This window comes from Hyaena hyaena, unplaced genomic scaffold (genome assembly GCF_003009895.1).
Source record: "Hyaena hyaena isolate Hyena2069 unplaced genomic scaffold, ASM300989v1 scaffold_287, whole genome shotgun sequence".
In the NCBI taxonomy this organism is placed as follows: domain Eukaryota; kingdom Metazoa; phylum Chordata; class Mammalia; order Carnivora; family Hyaenidae; genus Hyaena; species Hyaena hyaena.
In genome coordinates, this window is record NW_024080919.1 from 1,269,594 (window position 1) to 1,295,089 (window position 25,496).

The window sequence follows — 25,496 nt, forward strand, 5'->3', positions numbered from 1 at the left end:
AAACAGCCAGAGCATCCAGGCATTCCTTCTCTTCCCCACTTCCCACTTCTTCCCCCAGTCTCCACCTCTCACCACATCCTGAGGAAGAACAAAGTAGCAACAGATGCGGGAAGTGAACTGGGCCAGGCTGAGTGGACTCGCCAGCACCCGGCTCCCCGAGGCTGCTCCCCAGCATGCTGCTGGCTCAGAGCTCGGCCAGGGCCCTAGAGAGCCCAGACGACAACTAGCTTTGGCTTTGTTTAGGTTCATCTTGTGGCAAGAGGGAGGACCCTGAGGTGGGAAATGACACCCCCTCCCTTTCTTGCCCCCCTCCCCCCACCCAGCCTCCAGTCCCTACCCCTCTGCCCTGGAATGGTGGTTTCTCCAGATAGTAGGAAAAAAAGTTCCCTCCCTGCTCGCAGTCTACTTCCAGACTGGCCACCTGCTCATTCTACAGGGTAGGCGTCTCTGGGACTTTTCTTGACAAACAGTCTCCTGGGTCATCTAGGGATGTGGGGTTTGTGTGAGACACTGGGGAGCCTGCTTTCCTGATGAGATCACTGTTCCTGACTTATTACCTTGCTTTCCTTGGCCTGAGCCAGCAGCAGGAATGCCTTGGAGCAGTGTTTGTTTGTGAAACATCAGATCCCTGCCTAGTTACGTCCAAGCAGGCAGGCTCGCCTCCGGATCCCAATCCCTCAGTAGGTCTTCGGTCTTTAGTCCTTTGCGTACGGGCGTCCGTTACCGGCCTTGGAACAAAAGGGCTGGAGCATGGCTGGGGCAGGATGGGCAGGCGCCAGCTTCCCTCCTGGAGCGGGAGCATGTGGGCAGGGCCTGTGGTCTCCCGGGCCAATGTACTTTGTAGGTTTCATTTGCAGGCTAATTTCGCCGGTAGGGAATATGGGCGAGAGGCCAGGGCAGCATTTGGCAGCGAGGGGACATCTAGAGAGGGAAAGCCGTTTGAACTCACGGTGAAGTCACTGGCGTTGTCACTGCCCTCCGTTCCTGCCTGTGAGCCGGCAGCCACTGGCCTGCACTGACCTGGCCAGGGCACGGCTACCTCGGGCTGCAGGCCCTGGCCCCACGGGCCTCACCGAGGGAGCAGGGAGCCTGGGCCGCTGCCAGCTGGGAGCTCCTGGCTGCCAGCTGCTGGTGGGCCTGGCCCCGCAGTCTGGCCCCAGGCTCTGAACATGATTCTATTTTAGGCTGCTGACTAGCTCTTCAGCCCTCATTCCGGTCTTGAGCTTCCTGAGTCACTTCTCCTCACTCCCAGCTCTGTTTCTTTCTGAATGGAGTGGATTAGCATAACACCATATGTCAGAAGAGCAATTCACAATTTATAAAGCCTTTTTATGCACCAGCTCTTTCCTAATCTTGCATCAGCCTGTGAGGTCCACCTGGCAGGTAATTTAATCCGTGTCTCACAGATGAGCAACAATGGAGGCTCACAGAAGCCCAGGCAGCTTGATCAACAATACACACAGACACACAGGCACAAGCAAGTCGGTGTGGAGTTGAGTCCTAAGAACTAGGCTTCGTCTCTGGAGTCGGGCTCAGCCCTGCCACGCAGCTGTCCGTGAGTTCACGGCCCCTGCAGGCCACCTGTGACGGCCGCGTCTCTTCTTCTTGGTGGACGACGTTTGCTTCTGGGGAGCATCGCACTTTGGATCCGAGGCATTTAAATGCTGGTGGCGGATAAGCTGGACTAGAGACCAAGTAGCCTGAATTTCGCTCCCCATGAGGAGCCCTTTCTAGACACCCACTCCTTTCACCTCACCTCCAGGTTCCTGGGAAATCCGTCCCCCTTCCTTCCCTCTCCGAAGGCACAGACGATGCACAACGGTTTACAGGGCCATCGCCCCAGACCTCAGCTCACCTTACAAGTGTGTAGTCTAGGCGCCAACTTACAAGAAAGCCATATTCAAACCCACGGTCTTGTGAAAATAAAACGGAGTCAGGGGGTTCAGCGGGGAGGGTCTCACACCCTCCCACGTCTCACCAACTGTAAATTCAGTAGGAAAAGGCGGGTTCGGCTTCCGGGCCCCACCACGCTACCGCCAGAGCAGGAGGGAAAGCTTTTTCCCGCCCTCCGCAACAGCCCAGCCAATGAGAGGCAGTCCCAGCTCAGCCAATGGGAGGCCAGCATACTGCAAAGTCTCAGGTCGCGCCAATGGGCTTGCTGGTTATAACGGCGGCCTCCTATAAAAGAGCGGTGTTGCTCGTTCGCTGGAGTGGCCTTTGGCGTTCGCCTCAGGCCGCGGTGCTCTGCGATTCCTGAGTAAACGTATTTTTGCTAGTAAAAGAGCCTGCAGTTGTATTTTTTAAGGTTATCAGTCTGCAGGAGGAAGTGTAAAGTGTTAACAACCGGCACAGTCTGAGCGGACAGGCAGCGAGGACGGACGGGGGTCACCCCGGAGCGCCCCGCGTCGCCCAGCTGCTCGGCCCCGGGGAGGGAGGGTCCTCGGGAACCCGGGGGGGCGGGGGGCCCTGGGCCCCGGCGTCGCCGGCTGGTGGGGAGCCGCTCGGTTCTTCCGCGCGCACCGTTGTGTCTTCACGCCAGCAACCTTGTTCAGTCTTCTCTGGGACGTTTGGAGGGAGGTCGAGCCGAGGAGACCGTCTCCGTGAGGTTCAGCAGCTTCTCAGGCCCCACAGCTCGGGAGCTTCCGGCAGTTGTAGTTTAGAGCATGGGGTGATGGGGTGTCCAAGGTGGGAGGCCCTTTGTGGGACAGGAGTGGGACCCCGGGGCGGATGGGTGTGTGTGTGTGTGTGTGTGTGTGTCACCGAGTGTGATCACCCTGGAGCACTAGCTGTGGCCTTGGAGTTCAGAACTAGCTCTCGTTCAGGGGGGGCCGCTGACTCCCCCCGACGCCCAGCGCCGCCCCCGCAGCTGCCAGGCTGCTGGCATCCTGCGCGCTGCGGAGGGCGGGAGTAAGGGCCTCGCTCTGAAGCACGGCTGGGGCCCAGGTTGCCCAAGGGGAGGAAGCTCCATTTGGCCTTCCGTGGGCGGGGTCTGCAGCGTGGATCGGCGCTTGCCCCGAGTTCCAGGGCCCCGGGGTCGGGCCGGATCCGGATTCCCCCTCCCCCGGTCTTCCTGGAGAAGCACAGCCCCTTCCTAGGCTCTCAGGCCCAGGCCCGGCCGCCGGCCCCTGGGGAGGGGAGGTTGGCCTCAGGGCAGCCTGTGCCCGACAGCCTGCCCAGCACTTACGGGGCCTCCAGAGGTGCCAGGGTGTGGGCAGGACTCGGTGTGGAGTGCTGTGAGTCCCTGCTTGGTTTCCCCCCAGACCCCGACGAGGGGCCGGCACCGGGCCGGCGGGGCCTGCTTTCCCCTGCTGCCCCTCCCGTGGTGGCACGTGCCCGTCCCCGGACGGCACGCTCCCTCCCAACAAAGGATGTGATAGGTGTGGGTCTTCGGCCAGGTCCAAAGTGACCAAAAAAACACCCCGAAATAAAGACGTTTTTTCTAGGCACGTGGCCCGTCTGCAGAACGAAATCTCTTCCTGGGCGCCTTGGCAATGCACTCCCCACCGGCCTCCCAACAGAGGCTGGCATTTCTTACATTAAAAACGGAATGCAATTCCTAAGGATTAGAGTCCTTAGGCGAGTTGTCTTCGCGTGTTTTCCTTGCTTGTCCCCAGGCCCTTGCCCATTTAGAGTCAGAGACAACACGTCACATGATTCCTTTTAAAACCGGGCCCTGGCTGCGCTGCTCTGCCTGCCCACTGCCCATCTGCCTGCTCGGAAGGCAGCCCAAGTATCGGGAGGGGCGGGCGCCCGGAAAGCGCACACAAGTAAGCACTGAAATATTTGACTGGACTTGGTCCTAACAGAGGCGATTTTATTACCCTAAATGTCCTGGAAGCCCTGTTGCCTCTGGCGCAGGAAGGCTCCGGACTCGGGCGTCCTGGACAGCAGTCTGCAGCTGGCATCCTGCAAGTGGCTGCGCCGTGAGGCACAGGGCAGTGTGCAGCGAGGCCGAGCGGGAGGTGGGCACGGAGGAGAGAGGCCCTTCTTCCCTGGCCTCAGAGGGCAGTGAGAGGCCTGCAGGCTGGGATGGCCGCGCGCCCCCCTGGGCTTTAGGCTGGGGACTGAGGGATCAGGATCAGGGAGGAGGGCGAGCCCGGAGAGGACCCGTCATGCGAGGCCAAGCCCTGTCAGAAATGGCTCTGGTGTTGGCTGTTGGGCAGGGCCTGTAATATCAAAACCAGACACTGCCTTAGGATGGAAAGAACATTCTGGATTCTTTCTCACAATCCTTTTCATTTAGGCAAAGGAGCAATGAGGTCCGGGCTTATAATTTGTTCCCTTGGTGAAAGCCTTCTCTCATTCAATGAGGGAGCCCCATACTCTTGCGGTGCTTTATTGAGGTCACAAACAGAGCATACTTTATTTTTATTTGAACTGGTCAGTTAGGATGTTTTATGCAAGGCAAACACTGCATCATGAAATATTTAAATTAAAAATAAGTTAGTTCCATCCTAAAGATATCTCCAGGTGCCACATACAAATAGAAAACATCAGCTATAAATTACTAAGTTAAAATAAATAGTCTTGGGGATACTCTGATAGGTCCAGCATAAATCACCCGCCTGCTTCCTAACTGCGTTCCAGGCCCCGTCATCTGTACTGTGCAACACTATTAGTCCCTTGAGACTAGGCCCTCATTGAAAGAGCGCTCGATGCCCAAATCTCCAAATGATGTTCCAACGTGAGGAACGGGCGCCAGGAGTCTAAAACAATGGCTGAAGGGCAGGGATCAGCAAGGTGAAAGCCCAGAAGCCCAGGCCTCTCATCCCTCTAGGCCTCCTTTCAGTTCACCTGGAGACATGGAAACAAGTTCAGCAAAAGGCCACATGTAGCCACCGAGCAGCAGCCTATGAACAACCATGGAGTCGGAGACTGGCGATGCAGCCGGATTACCCAGACCCGACAATTTCCAGCCCACTCTTCGACTTCAGTCTCATCATGGAGGGGCTGCTTTTGCTAAATGGGTTGGATTAGTTGAAGCTTCTGGATTAGAAAACCAGCCTTCTGGGGGGCAGAGTTGACGCTACACATGACAAATATGCAGGATATGTGCCTCTAGCGCCCTCCACGGACAGGCGCTTCTAACTGAGCACTGCACTCCTTCATCTCACACTCGCCCCCACACAGCGCTCCGACAGCCTCTGCCCGTCGTCATCGGTGGGGAGCACTTGAGAAGACTGTTTGCTAACCGAGGTCCCGCTCTGTGTCTGAACTATTCTGTGTGTGCTGTGTGGACTATTCTGTGTATACAAGCATGGGCACTGAAGCCTGACACCCATATGGGTCAGGCACCTTCAGACTAGCCATGTAACTGCTTTAAACGGTCATCCATTAGCTGGATAAGGCCATCTAACTCCGAGTTGTTAGAAAGAAAGAGAGGATGTATGTAAAGTGCTCAGTGTCACGTCTGGCCCATGGTAGGCATTTAATAAATGAGAGCTGTCATCATCACATTATCATCGTAAGTCTATTGATACTAAAGATGGGATTGACGACATTTCCATTAAGAGAGGGAAAGCACAATATTAGATATTAGGTTGAGCCATATGAACTAATCGTTTTTGACCGATAGAAACGGCAATTTCTTATAGTTCAACCTAATACAGAATGATGTATTTCATTTAAGTCACTTACTCTTTCCAACTTTATCAAATTTTTCCTTCCAAGCATTGACCCCCAGAGACATACTCCTGTTCCTCAAAACCCTCCTCTAATCAGTCGCTAGAGTAGGCACCGGAAGGAGTCTGGTGGACTTGAGGACCTAGTATCTAATACCACTAACCGTATCCAGTCACATAACTTCCTAAGGCCTTAGCTGCCCCATCTGTAGATTGGCAATAATTGTGCTTTCTTTAACAGGAATTTTGCGCAGATAAAAGATAATGGATGGGGAAATACTTCAAAAGTTAAAATCGTTATACCAATGCAAGGTATTATTAACTTCACTAGTCTATGCAACTTCAGAAAACATTAGCATTCAACATTTAATTTTTAACGTTTTTCTATAGAAAAACTGCACGTAAAAGAATAGAGGGTTCATGCAATCATGCCAAGTGATCGATACCAATCTTGACAATACTGTCGAATGGATCCTAGAAGTAAATATATAGTGCTCTGTCATCAAAAATTGTACTTTGTCAAGATGAAATCAATGTGGGAAGCAGAATAAGAAGAACCACTGTGTTCACAAGTGCCTCAAACATCAAGCTTTTATATTTATAGCGGAAATCGCTCACATTAGAACAACTCGCAAGGAGGACTGCGGAATTGCCGGCGTCCTTCCTTGGAGGTCTTTAAAATGGGCTGAGGAAATTTGACTGTGGTGTGGTCTTGCTGAAAGATCGGGATATAAACTCCATGACCTCCCAAAGCCACTTTCAGACCAATGGCTTCATTGATTCTAAAAAGGCACACTTTTCTTTTGCCTTCGAGGGAAGTTCCTTGCCTGCATCCTAAGCCACGGCTGTTGGTTAGTAAGGGGCGGTCATGTGTTTGGACCAGCTACTAGCAGAGGTGAAGGTGGCTCAGTTCCCATCTGGAAGTTTCCTCCCCTTGAATACTGGACTTTGGCCAACGCAGGGCCCCGGGGAGGTCACCGTTAGTCAGCCTCAAAGGCGCTGTTGGTCGCTCCCACGTAGTCAGACTTCTTCTTGTGCCTTGTCCACATTCTCCGGAGGATGCTAGGGACGCCGCAGGAGGCGCTTCCTGTCAGCGGTAAGGAGGCTTCTGCTCCCTGGGGAAGGGCCGGGTACTCTTCGGTCACCTTCTTGAGACGTCTGGATCTAAGGCGAAAAGCCGGGGGCGGGGCGGGGAGGACAGTCATTTCACTGAGCCACACTTCACTTTTGCCCTCAAGCAGGGGACACCATTCAGCACCCCCGAGCCCTCTCTTCTGCTGCGTGCACGATGGGGCATGGCGGCAGGGCCATGAGTGTCCGTGTGCACTTGGGTTTTGCACACGCGCCTTCCGTCTTCTTGGTGCAGCACTGAAGGCAGGGAGGGGGCCCCGGGGGGTTTCCCTCCTGTTCCAGCTGCTGGTTCTGGATCGGAGTTAACCGCGGGATCGTGGGGGCTACAAGCTCGGCCTGAAGCTTCTGTACCTTACGCGCTGCTTCGCCTTGGGGCGGGCGCCCTGAACCTCATTTATGAAGCGTTTCGGAGGCCAGCGCGCCTGCCGGCAGGCTCTCGGCATGGCCTGTAGTTACATTTATCTAATTAACCCCAAACCCTCCCAAATGACACTTCTCCGAGCCTACGGAGCGGTGCTAATGAGGTGGAAGCCGTCGGAAACGCTGCAGCCGACGCCCGGACCGGCTGATGCGGCGCCGCGGGGCCCCGGGAGCGCGCGCTCCTTACAACGTAATTCAGAGCCGCGCGGGTCTCGCAGCGCCCCGGGGGCCCGCGTGGGCGCGGCACTCACCCTCTCGCCGGACCCGCTGCGCCCTGCGAGCCTGCGGCCGTCGCCTCCCGCGCGGCCGGGGCCTTCACGGGGATCCGGGCCACCGCAGGCACCTGCGTGTGAGGACGGGAAGGGCGTGTGAGGCGGCGGCCGCGGCCCCCGCGCTGCCACTGCCGGGGGGGGGGGGGGGGGGACCGGACCCGTCCGGCGCCCGGGACGACCCGGCTTCCTCCGCGGGGCCTTCCCCGGCTCCGGATCCCGGAGGTCTGATCACGCCCGAGGGCCCGCACTTGCGGCGGGTTCCTGGGCGCCGAGTCCCGGGAACCCGCGTTAAGAACCAGCGCCCCCGAGGCCCTGGTAGAGAGCGCAGCTCCGCCTTGCCTGGGGGCTTCGTCCCGCACGCTCGCGCGGCCCGGGCCCACTCGCTGTCCAGCCCTGCAAGTCCCCGCCATTTCCCGCCACCGGACCCCCGCTTCCACCCGGGCCCCCACCCCCCAGCCCCCCCGCTTCCACCCGGGCCCCCCCCCCCAGCCCCCCCGCTTCCACCCGGGCCCCCACCCCCCAGCCCCCCCCCGCTGCGGCCAGCCCCCCCCCCCCCGGCTCCGCCTCCTGGGACGCCTGTGGGCACCCCGACACCCGGTCCCGGGGGCGGGGGGGGGGCCGCTCCTGCCCGTGCTCGGCCTCGGGGCAGCTCTGCACCCTCCCTCGGCCTTTCCTTCACTCTCCGGACTGAGCCTCGTCTCCGCCCGCGCCTCAAGGCCACGTCTTCTTCCGGAAGTCTTGCCTCAGGCTGGTGGCCCGAGACGGTTTGTCCCCCGTCCCTGCAGCACTGAGCACCCAGGTGACATGTCCTGGCATTTCACCAGTTCTCTCTCTACTGTTCTCGTTTTGTTCCGTGTGCTTGTCTAGTGTCCTGATCCCCCCAAACGCGGCGCGGGGTGTGCCGGCCTGGCCGCGCAGCCCTCCCGACGGAGGCGGCCAGCGCTCAAGAAGCACGGACTGAATGCAACCGTAGGTGACAGCTGACGGCCTCCCAGGGCTACCTGCAGACTTCGCCCCGGCCCTGGGCATGTGCTATGTTTGCTCCTTCACCCCAGCCCCACGGAAGGTTCAGGGTCACCACATTCCTGGAATTGCTGGGAAATTCCAGGTCAAGGACATCGCGATCCCTGGCCGCCCTCTCTCCTGAGCGGCCAGAGGCCGTGGGCAGAGTTACTGTGCCACCTGGTGGCCTCCCGGGGGCTCTCCTGCCCCTCGTGCCGACGCCCGGCCCGACGGGACGCACCCTCCTCCGCTGCCCTGTTCTCCTCCAGCGCTCGCAGCACTGAGTCACTCTCCCCCCCCAGCCCCCACCCCCGCACCCCCAGGATAAGGGGCCTCCAAAGAGCTAGCTGCGTGACCCCAGCAGCACGTCTCAGGCTTGGAGGCAGGGGTCAGTCATGCTGCCCTGCGGCCTCGGGCTCCGCACAGGCTCGCCCTCCTCCTCTGTAGCGTGGCCCGGTCACCACCCCATCCCGCTCAACTCCTGGCCGCCCAAACGCAGTTACCTCTCTGCCAAGGGTACCGTCTGACTGCAGCCCACAGTCTAGGGGCAGGTAGTCCGAGGCGGTGAGCCACCCCCTTCCCCTTAACCTTGGCCTTTTCCGGGCTCAGCTGAGGGCAGCTGTGGCCCGACGGTCTGCGCTTCCTGGCCGGGCCTCAGCCATCTTCAGCGTCTCGTGAGCCCTGGGTTGGGGCAGGGGGCTCCTGATGAACCAGCTTGTTCCAACCCTGCCCTTTGTGGAGTTTTCCTAGTACAGAGATGACCTAAGTGACGTATTTAGATTAGATCTTACTGCTCAGACTTAGAGTGATAGTGCTCACTGCCCGGTTTGTTCCTTAAGGACGAGGGGCCTGGCCCACACAACCTCCAATGGCTTTTCTGGTCCTCACGTGGCATGATCCATCAGTCTGGAAAGCTGATGCTCGTACAGCCCAGGACGCCTGAGCTGACCTCACCTCTAGCCAAAATTCCCTCCCTACTGTGCTAACCCAGAGTACCCACATTCGTGCCCAAAAGAAAACAACGGAGATGGGGTCTTTTCAGAGTGACCCTGGGCTAGATCCGGACATGCACCATCTGACCTCCTTCTGGGAAAGACGAGCTGCCCAACTGCTAGGGGGCAGGCGGCAAAGGCTCCTTTGGGTGGGCCTAGGGTTCAGAGGGCCTCTCACCCCAGGGGATGCCCTCCCCGCAGCCCCCAACCCCTACTCCACCGGGGTAGCCCGCATACCATGACAAAGCAAGGAAGAAACAAAGGCTTGGCCAGTTGTACCCAACTCAGGACAGTCTGGGGGGTAACCCTTGCCCCTGGGCTCCTGCCAGGAGGTATCAGGTGTGCATGGTGGTTTAGCAGTTGTCTCTGCTCAATGCTACCTCCCTTCTCCTGTCACAGGTATTGACCCCTAATGTACATCTCATACCCATACCCCACATCTGAGTCTGCTTCCAGAAAACCTGACCTGGAGCAGATGTCCTCCAGGGCCGTCCGGACCGAAGATGGCTGGGGTTCTGTGTTTTCACGGCCTTCAAGACCCTTACATGCCTTTACCCCTGCAGCTGCCCCTGGGCATCAGTCAGGCGTTTCCACCTGGCAGGTGCCTACCTTCGGAACCACTGCTTTCCCCCCCATGTCTGAGGTGTCCACTAGATGATACCTTCTGTTTGCCAAAGAGCTGAACTTCTGGCAAGAAAGAACAGCATCCAGTGGTGCGCCATGAGGTGACAGACCTGAGGAGCAAAGAGCCCTCAGGGAGGCTCTGCTGAGTGTCTTCAGGCCTGGAGCCAAGGGCAAGGCAAGAAGCTTGAAGCACAATGGGTGTAAGTAGCCGGGCTTATTTTACTATTTTACTCACCAAAGATTTTCCATATGCTCGATTCCCACACAGATTTGATGATCTGGGTTCCGAAATCCCCACTGCAAGGTTGAAAAGAGGAGGCACTGGTCAGTGGTACTGGGTGTTCAACTTCCCCTCACTCTGCGCCAGTGAGCCTAGCTAGCCGGTCACAAGCTAGGAATTTCTAAAGGTCTTCATACCCAGCAGCAAAATCAGGCAGTAGGGCAGGCAGTGGGGCAACCGTCGAGTGGGTAATCTGCACTCCTGGCGCCCCTCCAGGGGCTGAAACTAAGGTCTAATGAGATCATGTGTGTGCGAGCATTTGGTACTGTGTCTGTATGCAGTAGGTGCTCAGAGAACGTGCCCTTAGCTCATCGGTTGTCAGGGGTTAAGTCTTTGCAGCTGGGATCTATTCCACCTGCTGCGCCTGCACATCCCTGCGGGGAGATGAGCCAGCGATGTCTTGCCCACAGTGGGAAGCACGGCTTCAGAAGGTGGGAGGGTTAGAGGTTATCGGAGTTCTGAGTCATTGACTGTGGAAGACACTTGAGAAACTTCTCGTTGGGCCCTTGTTCCTAAGGCCCCACCTACTTCTGAGTAATCTCTACCCTGACGTCTGCAGCTTCTGAGAACCAAGGTGTTGAGCTGAGGTAGCAGATAATAGGCGGGGGCAGGTTGGCTTTCCATACAGTCCTCTCCTCGGGCAGACATTCCAGGACAGGCCCCATCCTTCACACCGCAGTGAATGGAGGTCAAACACTCCCCAGCCCAAGGAAGGAAACATTTCCCTGCCAATAAAATGAAGTCACAAGATTGCCAAGATGACATCATAACGTACAGTGCTCTGGCATAACAGTAGTTCGTATTTCTGAGTATTTACTGTGTCAGACACTGCTGAGCATGAAGCACATAAACACCGCCTCATGTGGTCCTTACCATAACCCCGTCAGGTACATATCACGATAGTCCCCACTTTCTAGACGGGGAAGTGGAGGCTTTGGGGCTCCATAAGGGAGGGAGCCGGGTGAGGCCGGTCTAGGAGGGCAGACCGCCTTAGGAGTCTGGCAGGATGGGGACTTGGCTGAGCGACTCTGGGAGGCGTCTGCCGGGTGGAGAGACAGGAGGGCAGGCCACAGGGTGGGCGGGGTCAGGGAAGGTCTGGGAAAGTGAATACGGGGAAGTAGTCACAGGATCACGGCACAGCTCCGCGCTGCTGTGTGTAGGGACGGGCAGGGACCGCAGTGTCACAGGAGGCAGCCGGGGAGAGGTCAGCAGAGGGTGGGTTCTGGGGGGGGCCTCGGGCACGGTCTGCGGGGGGGGCGCGCGGACGGGAAGGACACTGTTTGACATCGGGGGGGGCGTGCGGACGGGAAGGACACTGTTCGACATGGGGGGGGGCGTGCGGACGGGAAGGACACTGTTTGACATCGAAGGAAGGCGGAGGCAGAGTTCGGCTTTAGAAGGACCCCTCTGGAAGCCTTGTAGAGGGAGCGGGAGTGGTGGCTGAGGGCCAGCGTGGGTGCTACACACCCGGGATGAAGGGGTCCAGGGAGCCTGAGGTAGGTGCCAAGAGGAAGAGATGAGACAGAGAGAGGAACTGACATTGTCGGTATTTAGTATGTGGCGCGGTGGGTGGAGTGGGGGTGAGGAAGACCAAGGGGATGTTAAGGAAAATATCCTACTTGAAAGAAGAGAGGTTTGAAGGAGGAGGGCGCATTCCATTGAAACAAGTTGCTTCTCAGGTGCCTGAGGTCATCTTGGTGGAGACATTCCACAGGCAGCCAATTCTCTCAGGCCCAGGAGGTGGGTGCCGCCATTCCGGGCACCTGACGCTCACCTGCTCAGGGCCTCATGGTGGAGGCCTCTTCCTCCTCTTTCAGAGCCCCTGGAATTTCTGAGATTCCTCAGAGAACCTTCCTCCCATGTGAGAAGGCCGTACCATCCAGGAGCCTTCTCCTATGGCTCCGAAAGGCAGCAGGGCCCCAGCTCTGACATTCCTGGGGACACACGTACTTCTGATGGGAGGAAGGAAGACTCATCGCCCAAGGCCAATGCCAAGCATTTCCCGTGGAAAGTACTGGGTCTAGCTTTGACTCAGAAACCTTCTGTCTCCCCCAACCCCCTCCGGAATCTATCAGACTGGGGGAGCTGAAGGAATTGAATCCATGCCCAGCTCAATCTTTTTTTTTTTTTTTTTTTAACCTGACTAGCACATTCCCTGCATGAGCTGACTGTCACATGTTGGGCAGATTCTCTCGATTTCATGACTTACTGTTTTCTTTCAGAATAAAAGACCGACTAGGGCAGTTAAGCTTCCACAGGCCACTTAGGAAGGAAAGTGGCCCCTGAAGCTAGACATTTGGGAAGACATTGTTCTCTACGGGTAGGGAATAGGGGGGGATGGAAGCCTTAGCTAGGAAATTAGAAGACCCAAGATTTACTCTCAGTTCTATTGCTAATAAGCAGTGTGACTTTGAGTCAGTTTCTATGGTTTCAGTTTCCTTTTCTGTAAACGGGCCTGGGGTGGCTGCAGATCAGTGTTCTCTACCTTCAGTGTGCATTAGAATCACTTGGGGGGCTTGTTAAATCAGAGATTGCTGGGTCTTGGGGCGCCTGGGTGGCTCAGTTGGTTAAGCGTCCGACTTCGGCTCAGGTCAGATCTCATGGATCATGGGTTCGAGCCCCACATCAGGCTCTGTGCTGACAGCTCAGAGCCTGGAGCCTGTTTCAGATTCTGTGTCTTCCTCTCTCTCTGCCCCTCCCTCACCCGTGCTCTGTCTCTCTCTGTCTCAAAAATAAACTATATATATAAAAAAAAAAAGAGAGAGAGATTGCTGGGTCCTAGCCCAGAATTTGATTCAATAAGTCTTAGGTGGGATCTTAAATGTGCATTTCCAGCAAGTTCCCAGGTGATTCTGCTGTTCTGGAGACCCCACTTCGAGAGCCACCCATTAGACCATCTCTAAATCCTTGCTAATCAATATTGTCCTCAGACCAACATCATTAACATCACAGGGAAGCTTCTTAGAAACATAAGATCTGGGGCCCTACTCAGTCCTACTGAATTAAAATCTGCATGAAAACAAGATTCCCAGGTGATTCTTTTGCACATTAAAATTTGAGAAATATGGCTATCAGTTCACTTTATGATTTTGTAGCGAAGACAGTCTCTTTTTCTCTTTCTACACACACATGCACCCACCCACCCACCCACCTATATATAGACACAGAAAAATTTATCTCCTCTTAATTTGCAAGGCAGATTGTGGTTTTCCTAATGCTTTCACTCTACATTACATATGTGTATTTGTAATCACTTAGCTGGAGAATATAGCTTGATCTTTGCGTGATTATATGTAAGATCATAAAAACAGGATCAGGGTGTTAGTGAGCAAAGAAACCTTAGAGATCCAGTCAAGCATCTATGGAGAGAGAAGCTGGATAGATAAAGAGATATCTTCCATGATGTATTATTTCAGTTCTTATATAAAATTGACACTGAAAAGCCTTGAGAAGGACATCCCAGACTTTCTATTGTGTATTTTTGGAGTTAAATTATGAATTACTTTGGGCTGCAGACATAACATAAATAAACCAACGACTGAAGGTGAAATACCATCACAGACTTCAGTGGGCTAGATGCAGATTCCTGTTTAACTGCTTGGGGTGGAAGCCATTTTTAAAAATAGTGCTGAAGGTTAAGACTATAATGTTTCCAGTTTTCAAAATAAGTTTATCCCTAAATTCTTTTTAGAGATTGTTGAAATAGCCCTAAGTCATTCACATTTACAGTGCTGAGCTCTTCAGATGGCAGTTTGTGAAGAGACTGTATAATTACACACACAGCCTGTAAAATGTATAACGTAAGCTTCTGTTTCTTCATGAGTCATGTCTACACTGGTTCTTTCTGCCCCAGAACATAATGGTTTTCATCTCCTCTTGAATCCAGCAGGGCTTGCTTTGGACCAAGATGGTGGATGAAAGCATCTTTGCTCGGGGCACAGTCAGGAGTGTCTGCAGGTGGAGGGGGTTTGGCGGTGCAGCCGTGGGCGGAGGGGGGCCCGGGAGCAGGCGCTGCGCTGCCCTGGCGGACGGAGGGCGCCCGGCGGTCAGAGCGCGCGCCAGGCCGGGACCCTGGGGACGCGGCGGCGGCCGGTGTAGGCGCGTCAGTGCCCCCCGCCCCCCCCGGGAGGGTGCAGGGACGCATCCAGGGCGCACGTACCGGGTCTGGCCGCCGCCTTGGCGAGCTGGGGCCGGCCCGGCCTGCGGCCCTCGCCGTCGCGGCGGTCGCTGCGGCGCGGCAGCGGCTCCAGGGCCCGCGGCGCGCGGAGGTCCGACTCGGCGCCCACCTGCCGGGGGACGAAGCACAGTCAGCCGGGCCGGCCCCTCCCTCGGGCGTCGGGCGCGCCCCGGGCCGAGGGGGCTCCCGGGGCCTCCCCCGCGGGGGGCGAGTGCCGGGCGCGGGTGACCGGCCTCCGCCAGCCCCGCGGTGCGCGTGACGCCGGCGCGCCCAGGGGTGCCGGGCGCACCCCGGCGAAGGTGGGGGCTCCTCACCGGCGGGCCCGTCACAGTCGGCGGCCTGAGCCGTCAGGGCAACAGAACCGGCTCTGTGAAGCGAGGAAGGTTCTGGAAATCAGGGTCGTCCAGCCTTTGCCACGGGCAGACACCCTGTGTGCGCACAGGACGGCGTCCTGAGCGCCACGGAGGGGCCGGCGAGGGGCAGGGCCCGAGGCCCGCGACGCTGCGGGCGAGACGGAGCAGCCCCCCCGCAGAAGGCCTGCGCCAGGGACCAGCAGCCCCCCGCACCCCCCCGCCCGCACCCCTCGCACCCCGCACCCCCCCCGCACCCCCGCACCCCCCCCGCAGAAGGCCTGCGCCAGCCTTCCCGGGTGAGCTGGCAGCGTGTGCGCTGTCCCTGCGGCCCTGACAGCCGGGCGGGTTGCTGGGAGCCGAGGTGGCTTCAGTCACGGGAACCACCTGCCGAGCAGTCACCTCGGGAAGTACGTTCAGAGGAAACACCCCTTTTGTCCGGACCCACCAACATGGGCCTTAGGTTATAATAAACATACTGAAATCATGGAAATAATTTAAATGTAGAAACTTGAGACAGATAATACCGTACTTTATCGTAAAACCAGGAGTCTTTGGCTCATATCCCGCACAGTTGTGTATATATATATACACATCTAGGACATTGGGGTCATTCCTATGAATTTCTTCAGCTCTGGAAGCTGGTTAGCATCTCAGGAGGATGGGCGGCCTCTGCGGGTTAGCGCCCCCAACCTCCTGCGCCCTCAGCAGACACCCTGCGAGGGCGGCTGGGTGCCGGGTCCTGGCACTGGGTGCATCTGAGCGTTAGGTGGACCCGCCTCAGCCCCGCAGTCCAGCCTGCGACAGGTCCCCTCAGTTGTCCACACGGACAACTGTGCCGCTTTTGGAGGGTGCTGAAGCAAATAAGGCTATAAGTACGGGGGTTAGGCCGGGCGACGGGCAGAGCAGGCTCTTTAGCACTGAGTACGGGGGTAAGGCCGTGCGACGGGCAGAGGGGAGGGAGAGGCGAGGCTACATGCTGGATTCTCCTTCCCCAGTCAGCAAACTGCCTTCTGAAAGTAGGGAATGTCCTAGTGCGGTGGGCTGATGACCCCCGGGGGTCTTGGGTCAGGGACTGGAAGACCAGAAGGCAAGGGCCAGTACGGAAGCCTCAGGATTCCAGCCTTCTTCAGTTCACACTTCTGTTTGAAGTCTAGGGGGCTGCAGGGAACTGGAAAGACAGGTGAGACCTAAATGACGGGGACACATCATGATTTGGGGCTGTTGGGCTCCACAGCAATGTTCTAGCCAACTGCCTAGCTTTCTCCGTAGGGAAGCTGAGGCCAAGAGAGATCATGTGCCCCTTCGAGAGCTGTGAGGGGCAGAGCCAGGCTGAGAGCTGTGATTTCATGACTTTTAAGTGAGTGCTTTTTGTAAAACCTGTAGAAATGCCTACAGCCAGATAAGAAATTTCAAGTACACGTGATTGCTCAGTGCATTTTGAAAAATCAGTAGATTTCTAGACCAGTTTCTCCCCAGCAGGGTTGAAATCTGGGAAGAACGTGACATGCGCGCGTCCCTTCCTCCATCCTTCCTGGCGGTGGTACTTAACACCGCTCGTTGTTCCGGGACTGGCAGTGGGCGGCAGTGGCTCGCCTTGTTCTACGAGGCCTAACTGACACACCTTAGTGGTGCGCGACACGAAGGATGGCCTCGAGAGGAGAGCTGTTTGTAAAGGAAGGAAGCTGACTCCGGGTGTAGCCCAAGGACTGGCAGTAGACACTAGTAAGAATTCCAGGACAAAGAAAGTCCTGGACATTGGTAGCTTTGAGCAATTGCAAAATACTCTTTTTCTTGGGTACTCAAAGGGAAGCCAAGAGCCCATTGGATGAAGAAACAACAAATCAGAGACAGTTCTTTCTTTAGGACTCACTTTCCCCCTTAGGTAGACTAAGACCTTTCTTTCTTGTCTTTTCTAATTTGAATGCTCTGTACAGCTAGCCTAAGTTCTGTAAGCAGAGGATGAGTCAGGCTGTTAGCGGAAGTGAGAAACTTAGAGAAGAGCTCATAGGACAGAGGGTCTTATTAACTTGTCTTACCTGGAGAAAGACTGAATAGTTGAAGGCAAGACCCTAGCTTTCGATTTTATTTTTTTAATTGAAAACAAATTTTAATATGGATTCATATACTTGAGTCATTTTTTTTCTCTGAGTAAAAATCTTTTGGGGAGGGAAAGTGCTTTAAACCATAAACCTGACCGTGTTTCTCACTCCCAGGAACCTTGAGCATGGTCCTATAGTGCCCAGTTGAAGTCAGTTGGATATTCCAGGAGACTGTGCCCCATGTTTTGGTTGCTTTGTGTATCTCAGGCCCATGTGGCTTCATCATCACCACTGAGAGTTGTCTCCTTTATTTAGGTTCTAAATCTGAGAAGTTTCTTCCCTAGCACCCTCTTTAACTGTTAGAAAGTATAATGATTTAGTTTCCATTTTAAGAGCTTTTGTAAATACTGTTCTATCATTATAAAGCCAGTAGGTATTGGTATTGGGAGTGATTCAGACAGGAACATTGTTTAAGGGTAGAAAATCAAAGCCAGAACTTGGCTGAGAACTAAAGATTCCTAGTTCTCAAGGTATCTGCTCTGAATCATGAATCATTTGTGGCTCCTTCAAATCCAGATGCCTCTTGAGTGAAAAGTGTGTTGTGAAACTTTTCTTAAATTCTAAATTACCTGCAGACAACAATTTCCCTTTCAAAAAAAATTTTTTTAATGTTTTATTTACTTCTGAGAGGCAGCATGAGCCGGGGAGGATCAGAGAGAGAGGGAGACACAGAATCGAAAGACAGGCTCCAGGCTCTGAGCTGTCAGCACAGAGCCCGACGCAGGGCTCGAGCCCACGAACCATGAGATCATGACCTGAGCCGAAGTTGGACCCCCAACCGACTGAGCCACCCGAGCGCCCCAACAACTTTCCTTTCAATTTTTGGTAACACTCACTGCTCCTTGGAAGTCAGGAGGATTTTTCTTCTAGACTGTGGGCTCAAGTTTCAAGGACCAGGAAAAAGGTAAGAATCTCTTGCCCTGCCACGAAGGAATTTTCCATCCATTAAAAGCCCTTTTTGGGCCGCCTGGGTAGCTCAGTGGGTTAAGTGTCTGACTTTGGCTCAGGTCGCGATCTTGTGGTTTGTGAATTAGAGTCCTGCAACAGGCTCTGTGCTGACAGCTCAGAGCCAGGAGCCCGCTTCAGATTCTGTGTCTCCCTCTCTGCCCCTCCCCAGCTTACGCTCGCGTGGGCGCACACTCTCTCTCTCTCTGTCTCTCTCAAAAATAAAATTTAAAAACATTAAAAATATTCTCAAGTCATTTTAGAAAGACCTACAACAGAAAAATGGGCAGAAGACATGAGTTAGGAATCTATAGAGAAAAAATATTCAAGTCCCTGAAAAGATGAAGAATGACGTTGATAATTAAAGAAATGTAAATTCAAACAAGATATTTTTCACCTATCAGATTGTCAAAGATTAACAACATCATGACATACACTATTGGCTTAGGTATTCTGGTAAAAGTACTTGAAAACACTTGCTAAGAATTTGGCAATGACTATAAAGTTTTTTCAATGTTCATGTCCTTTTAGCAATGGATTGCTTTCTTCTTTAAAGTTGGATATAATTAATATATAACATTATGTAAGTTTAAGGCGTACAATTGTTGATTTGATGATCCAACATTTTCATATCTATGAATTTATCCTCAAAAACATTTGCAGAAGAGCATGAAAGATCTGTTCAAAGATATTGCTTGTGGCATTGTTTTAGTAGAGACCGAGAGGCAGCCCCATTTGTTGTCAATTTGGTTAAATAATGTAGAAGATGTCAGATTTGATTTGGGTAGAGAATTATAGTACATTCATATAATGGCATGGTATACAGCTTTCATAAGGAAGAGCTAGATCTGTATGTGTTAACTGGCATGTAAAGATGTTCAAGATTTATTTAGTGAAAAAAGCAAATTGCAAAACAGTATGTTATAGAGCAATTAAGTACAATAATGATATGTTAGTATATGGAAAACTTTCACTTAAAAAGTGCCAATTCTAGAGTGCCTGAGTGGCTCGGTCACTTAAGCGTCTGACTCTTGATTTCCACTCAGGTTGTGATCTTGAGGTTCTTGAGATCCAGCCCTGAGTTGGGCTCTGTGCTGCCGTTATGGAGCCTGCTTGGCATTCTCTCCCTCCCTCTCCCTCTGTGTTCCTCCCCGGTTTGTGCCCTTTCTCTCTCTCAAAATAAATAAACATAAAAAAAAAAAAAACCCACCAAGTTTAAAAAGAAAGTGCCAATACTAATTGCTCAGTGTGTGTCAGGTTCGGGGCTAAGCACTTCACGTGTATTAAATCCTTGCTCCTTCAGTGGTTCTTGAGATGTGCTCCTAGTATTACCATCTGAATGTTCTTTAGCCTTCACATGGAGTCCCAGTGTGGTGGGCGATGTGCTCAGGGTCACCTAGCTAGAAATGGATAGGGCTGGAATTTAAGCCCAGGCAGTTTGACGCAAAAGTCTGTATACCTAACTGTTCTGTTCTACAGCTTCTTAGAATTTTCTGATATTATGAACATTTTATAATATTTGAAACTTTATAATGGGCACATACTACTTTGGGAATTAAAAAAAGACGTTTATAAAACAGCGACTAAATCCCCATCTCATTTCCAGGACACTTAAAAAATTTTTTTAATGCTTACTCATTTAAAAAAAAATTTTTTTTAATGTTTTATTTATTTCTAGGAGAGAGAGAGAGACAGCGTGAGCAGGGGAGGGTCAGAGAGAGAGGGAGTCACAGACTCTGAAACAGGCTCCAGGCTCTGAGCTGGAAGTCAGCACAGAGCCCGACGCGGGGCTCGAACCCACGAACCGCGAGGTCGTGACCTAAGCGAAAGTCGGACGCTTAACCGACTAAGCCCCCCAGGCGCCCCAATGTTTATTCATTTCTGAGAGCGAGCAGTAGCAGAGAGAGAAGGGGACACGAGATGTGAAGCAGGCGCCGCACGGATGGCAGCGGACCTGATGTGGGGCTCGAACTCACAAACTGCGAGATCATGGCCTGAGCTGAAGTCAGACACTCAACCAACTGAGGCACTCACGTGCCCCTCCCAAATTCTTTTTAATGGAAAAGGCTTTAAAATATTGAGATACTTAGAAAATCAAAATGGTGTTCTACAAAAATTGTGATAGAAACTCCAGCATAACCAAGGGGAAATAATTAGCAGTTAAACCTTTTCAATGAAAGTACAAAGATGTATTGACAGTTTTTGTATAAAGAAATCTGTAAGTAAAATGTGAAATTGACAGCACCATTGGGCTCTAATGACATGTAAACCAATTTTCAGGTAATGTATATGCTTATTAGAATAGCAAAAGATTATACAACAAAATGAAAGTTGATGTTCGTGAGGTTGGAGGTAAATGGAACAGCATTGCTGGAGGCCCTGCAGCCATTCAGAATTCCCGGTAATGTGGGACAAAACTGAGAGCAGAAACCAGTTTTGAAAAAAGCCACTATTCTCCACATCTAGCACAGCGTCTCTTCCACATAGTAAGAATGCAGATATGGGATGGATGGTAAACGAAATTATTCTCCTCCTTTTGTTAAGTCACCAAGGAACTGTCCAAAAGAAGAGTATTTTGTATAAATTAATGGCACTGCTATTTAAAATAGTGAAATAATGGAACATAGCAAATGCCCACAGTAGGCGAACTCTTAGGTCAGGGATGCTGTGTTCCCATCTCGTACTCTTTTTAAATAAGAACAATTTTTTAAGAGTGAGATTCACTCTGTGTGTCTGAGGAAAATGGCAGAATTGGGGCGGTGGGGTCTGATTCAGAGCTGTTTGCTGCCTAGTTGACGTTTGTCAATTATTTCGGTGGAAGACAGGAAATACAGAGCAGCGACGAGCAATAGAGAAAAACTTTGTGGTTATTGAGAGCAGGGGAGAGGGAGTGAAGAAGCTAGATGCTGCTTTTGCACTGAAAACCAATAAAAGGGATCAAAAGTGAAGTTGTACTTACATTCTTGGTCAAGAGGTGTTGAGAACTTTTGACTCTTCTTCTGGCTGGACTAGACACTGCAAAGAGAGAGAAAGGAATGTTTTAACGAACACTGGGGAGGCCGATGCAGCCTCAGAGGGGGCTTGCACCCAGCGTGGGGAGGGGGACGTGGCGAGAAGAGGGTGTGAGTACAATTTTGGGTGTTACTAAAATTCGTGCAGCATTACCCATAGTAGCCAAAAGGGGGAAACAGCCCAAATGTCCACAACAGATGAGTGGGCTAACGGACTGTGGTATATGCCTACAATGGAATATTATTCAGCCTTAAAAAGAAGTAGAATTCTGATACGTGCTGTAACATAGATGAGCCTTAAAGACATTAACCTAAGTGAAATAAGCCAGACACAAAAGGACAAATGTTGTCTGAGTTCGCTTATGTGAGATACCTAGAACAGTTAAATTCAGAGACAGAAAGTAGAGTAGAGTTTACCAAGGGGTTGGGGGAAGAAAGGAATGCAGATTGTTACGTAACAGGTACAGGGATGATGAAAAGTTCTGGAAATGAATAGTGAGGGGTGCACAGCAATGTGAATGTGCTTCGTGCCGCAGAACTGGACACTTATAAATGGTGAAATGGTAGATTTTATATTATGTATGCCTTATTTCAGTTTAAAAAATCAACTAACCATTAAAACATGTTAGTTGGGAAGAGGTGTGTCCTTTGTTGAAAATGGAAAGGCTCGGGCAGCTCTTTTCCATATTGCTGCTAGAATGATTTGTTGAACTGAAGTCCCACCACGTCACTGCCCTGCCTAGAACTGAGGTGACTTCTTGTCACGTATCAGATAAGCGATCCGATGAGTGCTGGGCGGTGCCATTTTCTGCAGAGCGCCTTCAGCCATGAAGCCTGGCGTAAGGTGTGCTGGTTCATAGCCAGGGTTCCCGATTCCTTTCACATGAGCGTGAATCGGAGCCGGACCCTTTGCCAGTCACGTGACTTGGGCAAATTACCCATCCTTTCCACGCCTGACTCTCATCTGGAAAACAGGGTACTTAATAGCGCCCATCTCAGGGGGCTGTGACAAGCAGTAAATAAATAAATTTTTATAACGCCCTTGGTCCAGTGCCCAGCAAAGAGAAAGGTCTCAGGAATTAGCAGTGGTTATTACGATTTTCCGCTCTCTCTGCAAACTGAAGGCAGGTGGAAAGAATAGGTGATACGTTCTAAGTTAGCATTCCTTCTGGAGCTTTCTCCATTTCTCCGTTAGCGATTCCCCTCACTAATAATGTCTCCCCATTGCTGTTTATCCTCAAGAGAATTATTTTGAATGCTGTGGTACTGTTCACCCTAGAGTTAAACCCACTTTGGTGTGTCTCAGGAAATAACTTCTGGTACAACTTCTTGGTAAAACCACAGCTTTTTATCTCTCATATTTACTGTGAATTTTGTCTGTGAAATCTTTCCCTTAAAGGGCTCTCCTTCTCTCCAGAAAACAAAAATCCACACTTATTCTCAGTTACAGACTTGATCCTATGCCTTTAAGCTGAACCCAATATATGTATGTATGTGTGTGCTGGACAGAAGGATGTAATACGGTAACATAAATGTAATAATAGCTCACATTGAGCTTTACCAGCTGACGGCTCATTTGCCTTATCTCATCTACTCTTCTAGAAGCTCTGCGAGCTAGGTGCTCTTCATGAGCTCTGTTTTACTGGTGTGGCTACTGAAGGTTAGGGGCCACACAGCTGATCGTGGAACGAGGCCCTGTACTCTTAACCGGCGGCCACACTGCTGAAGCCGCGCTCAGAACATGTTTTGGTCATTTTAGTCATGCTAACCGGTAGCATTTGGAAAAGGGCATCCGAGGGAGGGCTATCACCCTGGTTAGATAAAATTAAGCCAATTCTATTTCTGCTGTTAAGGAATGTGAGGACATAATGAAGAGTTACCAATCTCTCTAATAAGCAGTGACTTAAGAAGAGCTAGCACCCTCTTCTCTCGCTGAAAGCCCTCTGCTCGATAGCTTTGGAGAAGGCAAGATAAGGCAAAACATAACAAATAGGAGAGGTGAACTTCTTCCATTTATGGTCTAATGTAAACCTGCAAATACTCCTTTTCTAGAGAAGGACTTCCTGAGCAGCGAAATGTCCGTGAATACTAATGAGTACTTGGTTTGTTACCAGGAGATGGCCATGAATGAAAATGCAAGAAAGGAATATAGGATTAAATATTTATCCTTGGCTGAATATTCATTGCTCTAAATATGGAATAAAAATAGAAATCATTTTGTAAGTGATATATTTAATGGTGCTTACTACATGCTGTTTTCAATGCATTATATATTTTATCTATATTTGTTTTCCCTCTATAATCACTCTGGAAGATAAATTCTAGCCCTCCCTGTTACAACAGTGGAAACTCAGGCCCAGAGAGGTAAACCTGACCAAGGGCACACAGTGCAGAAGTGGCAGCTGTCTCTTGACCACTATGCTAATAAGCAAATGGCCTCAAAGGCCCTATTTTAAATGATTCTATTCAGGTGAATTGTGACATTGCTCTTGAATTGTTGAATAAGTTTTTAATTAAAAAGGGCCTTTGGGCTTTGGTTTTTTTCTCCCTTTAAAAATTGTTAAATGAAAGAAAATTACAGAAAACAGACCCATTTTAACATTTTCATATTTGCGTCCAATTTGTTTTCTCATGTAAAAGAACTTAAAAATTAGGCAAGTTTAGATTCCCTTTCCACTCTCCCTTAATTCTGCCTCTGTGCCTCCCTAGGGCTAGTAAGATCACCAGTTTTATCTGCATCTTTCCAGTGTGTGTTTTCATACTTTCTCTGGGTATATATCTATAAACAATAGACAGTGTTGTGTTTTATTGCCAGATAGAGTCACTGTTATCATACATATAACATTTTTCAGCCTGCTTTTTTTTCCCCCTCCTCAACATTATGCTTTTGAGATCTGTTAGTTCATCCCTGTTGACAACTGTGGAATATTCCATAGTATGATGATACCACGTTTACCTCTTCCCTCCCAAGGACATTTGCATTGTTTTCAGGGCTGCCTTCCTATGGTCACAGTCGGCGCAACGTGAGCGCCCACGACAGCTGTGCAGCAGTGGGCCTGCCCGGGCAGAGGGTCGGCTTTGACTTTCAGGTACTTTTCAGAGTCTCCAGACAGAGTTCTGGCCCCTGCACGTGGGCAGCCTCCTAGCTCTGCCCCTCCCTGCATGTGGCAATAGATGTCAGAAGCTTTATTTATGTTCTGTGGCTGTCTCTTTGTGGCCAGCCTGGATCTCTCCCTTCCCCCGCCCTGCGCGGCGGCCCTGTCAGCGGCTGACACGGGAAGAAGAAAGGATTGTTTGAACAGGGGGTCACAACACCAGCAAACATCCAGCCCCCTTCATTCAAGTCTGACAATGAGACCAGGGCCACGCCGGGGTCCCCGGCTCTCCCGCGAGGCAGGGGCTGCCAGGGGGGCAGAGGGGGCCGCAGACAGGCCTGAGCTGCGGAGGGGACGCAGCAGGGGACCTCCAGTAGCCAGACACCTGCTGTCCGCTGAGCTCGTCTACACAGCCATCCTGGGACCTGGCACCATTCACACGGAGCACGGGGCTCACAGAGTCACGCTCGTTGGCAGTGCTAGTTTGAGGTGAAGTTCGGGAGCGTGGCCCTGGGGTCTGTGTGGGAGGGCAGCCCTGGGCCACGGCGTGATCTGAGACCACTTTATTAGACTCTTGGCCACGGCTGGGAGTATTTCCACTCCATTCCACCGCATAGTTAGAAACCATACTTTTAAGCCAGCTGGTTCCCATTGCAGAGCCCACTTGCTCACTGGAGAACATGAAAGAATCCCTCTAGCTGCCCTGGAATTGTGTTTTCATCTCTCTTTCCTAAAACAATGGCTGGCTGTCACTTTCCTTCGGTGGCGCATTGGGTTGCCAGTGTTCAACGAAGTGAAGCCGGGGGTATTTCACGGCCGTCATCCCTGCCCCACCCCCTAGATCAATTGTTTCTCAGTGATTCATGTCTATCCACGGACCTTCTTTTCAAAAACAACAGCAATACCAACAGCAGACACCATCCAGACAGAGCCCATCAGACCCTCGGAGACGAGCTAAGCCGTCGTAAAGCAGCACGTGATCGCACAAGGCGCCGCTGAGGACACAGCCAAGGGCGATTTTACTCACCCTTGGAAGGGATCACGGTGGTGAAAACTTCTATATTCTCATCGCTGCAGCTGTATATCTGATGCATCGTTTCAGCCTTCTCTCCCCCAAAGTGCCGGGAGCCGGAAGCCTCTCTCTGAACCCCTAGTCGCGAGGCTTCCTAATCCAGTCTGGCTCGGGGATCATTGTGCAAGTCCACAAAAGACAGGCTGCTGCTGTGATCTCATCTCATTCCAGAGTCTTCCCTGCAACATTTTCTAATCCCATCTGTCTTTTTTTTTTTTTTTTATGAATCCTATTATTGTAAACCTTTGATGGAGCGTGGAGGCTTCAGTCCCCTCCCAGCCAGGATGGATTTAACATTTTTATTTCGCCTGTCTGCCGCAGTGATTTTGGAAGTCTTTTGTGAAGTAATGATGAAGCGGAATCGCCGACTTGGTTAGTGCCAAGCTTGGCTGGAGAATTTCA

General features: G+C 52.2%; 1 protein-coding gene across 1 annotated transcript; it reads right to left on the reverse strand.

The window, feature by feature from the left end:
* Window positions 1–4,320: 4,320 nt before the first annotated feature.
* VXN (vexin) lies at window positions 4,321–25,496 on the reverse strand. Its single transcript, XM_039246954.1, has 6 exons — window positions 25,050–25,496; window positions 20,876–20,931; window positions 14,502–14,628; window positions 10,298–10,359; window positions 7,424–7,515; window positions 4,321–6,785 (listed from the first exon to the last, which is right to left on the reverse strand). The coding sequence occupies exons 1-6, from the start codon at window positions 25,114–25,116 to the stop codon at window positions 6,602–6,604; spliced, it is 588 nt and encodes a 195-aa protein (XP_039102885.1). The 5' UTR covers window positions 25,117–25,496; the 3' UTR covers window positions 4,321–6,601.

Coding starts and splice junctions, on each gene's coding strand:
- VXN (XM_039246954.1), bottom strand. CDS start 25,116: ATGCATCAGATATACAGCTGCAGCGATGAGAATATAGAAGTTTTCACC. Junction 7,516..10,297: donor GAGCATATGGAAAATCTTTG/GTGAGTAAAATA, acceptor CCTCACACGCAG/GTGCCTGCGGTGGCCCGGAT. Junction 6,786..7,423: donor GCAGCGGGTCCGGCGAGAGG/GTGAGTGCCGCG, acceptor TTTTCGCCTTAG/ATCCAGACGTCTCAAGAAGG.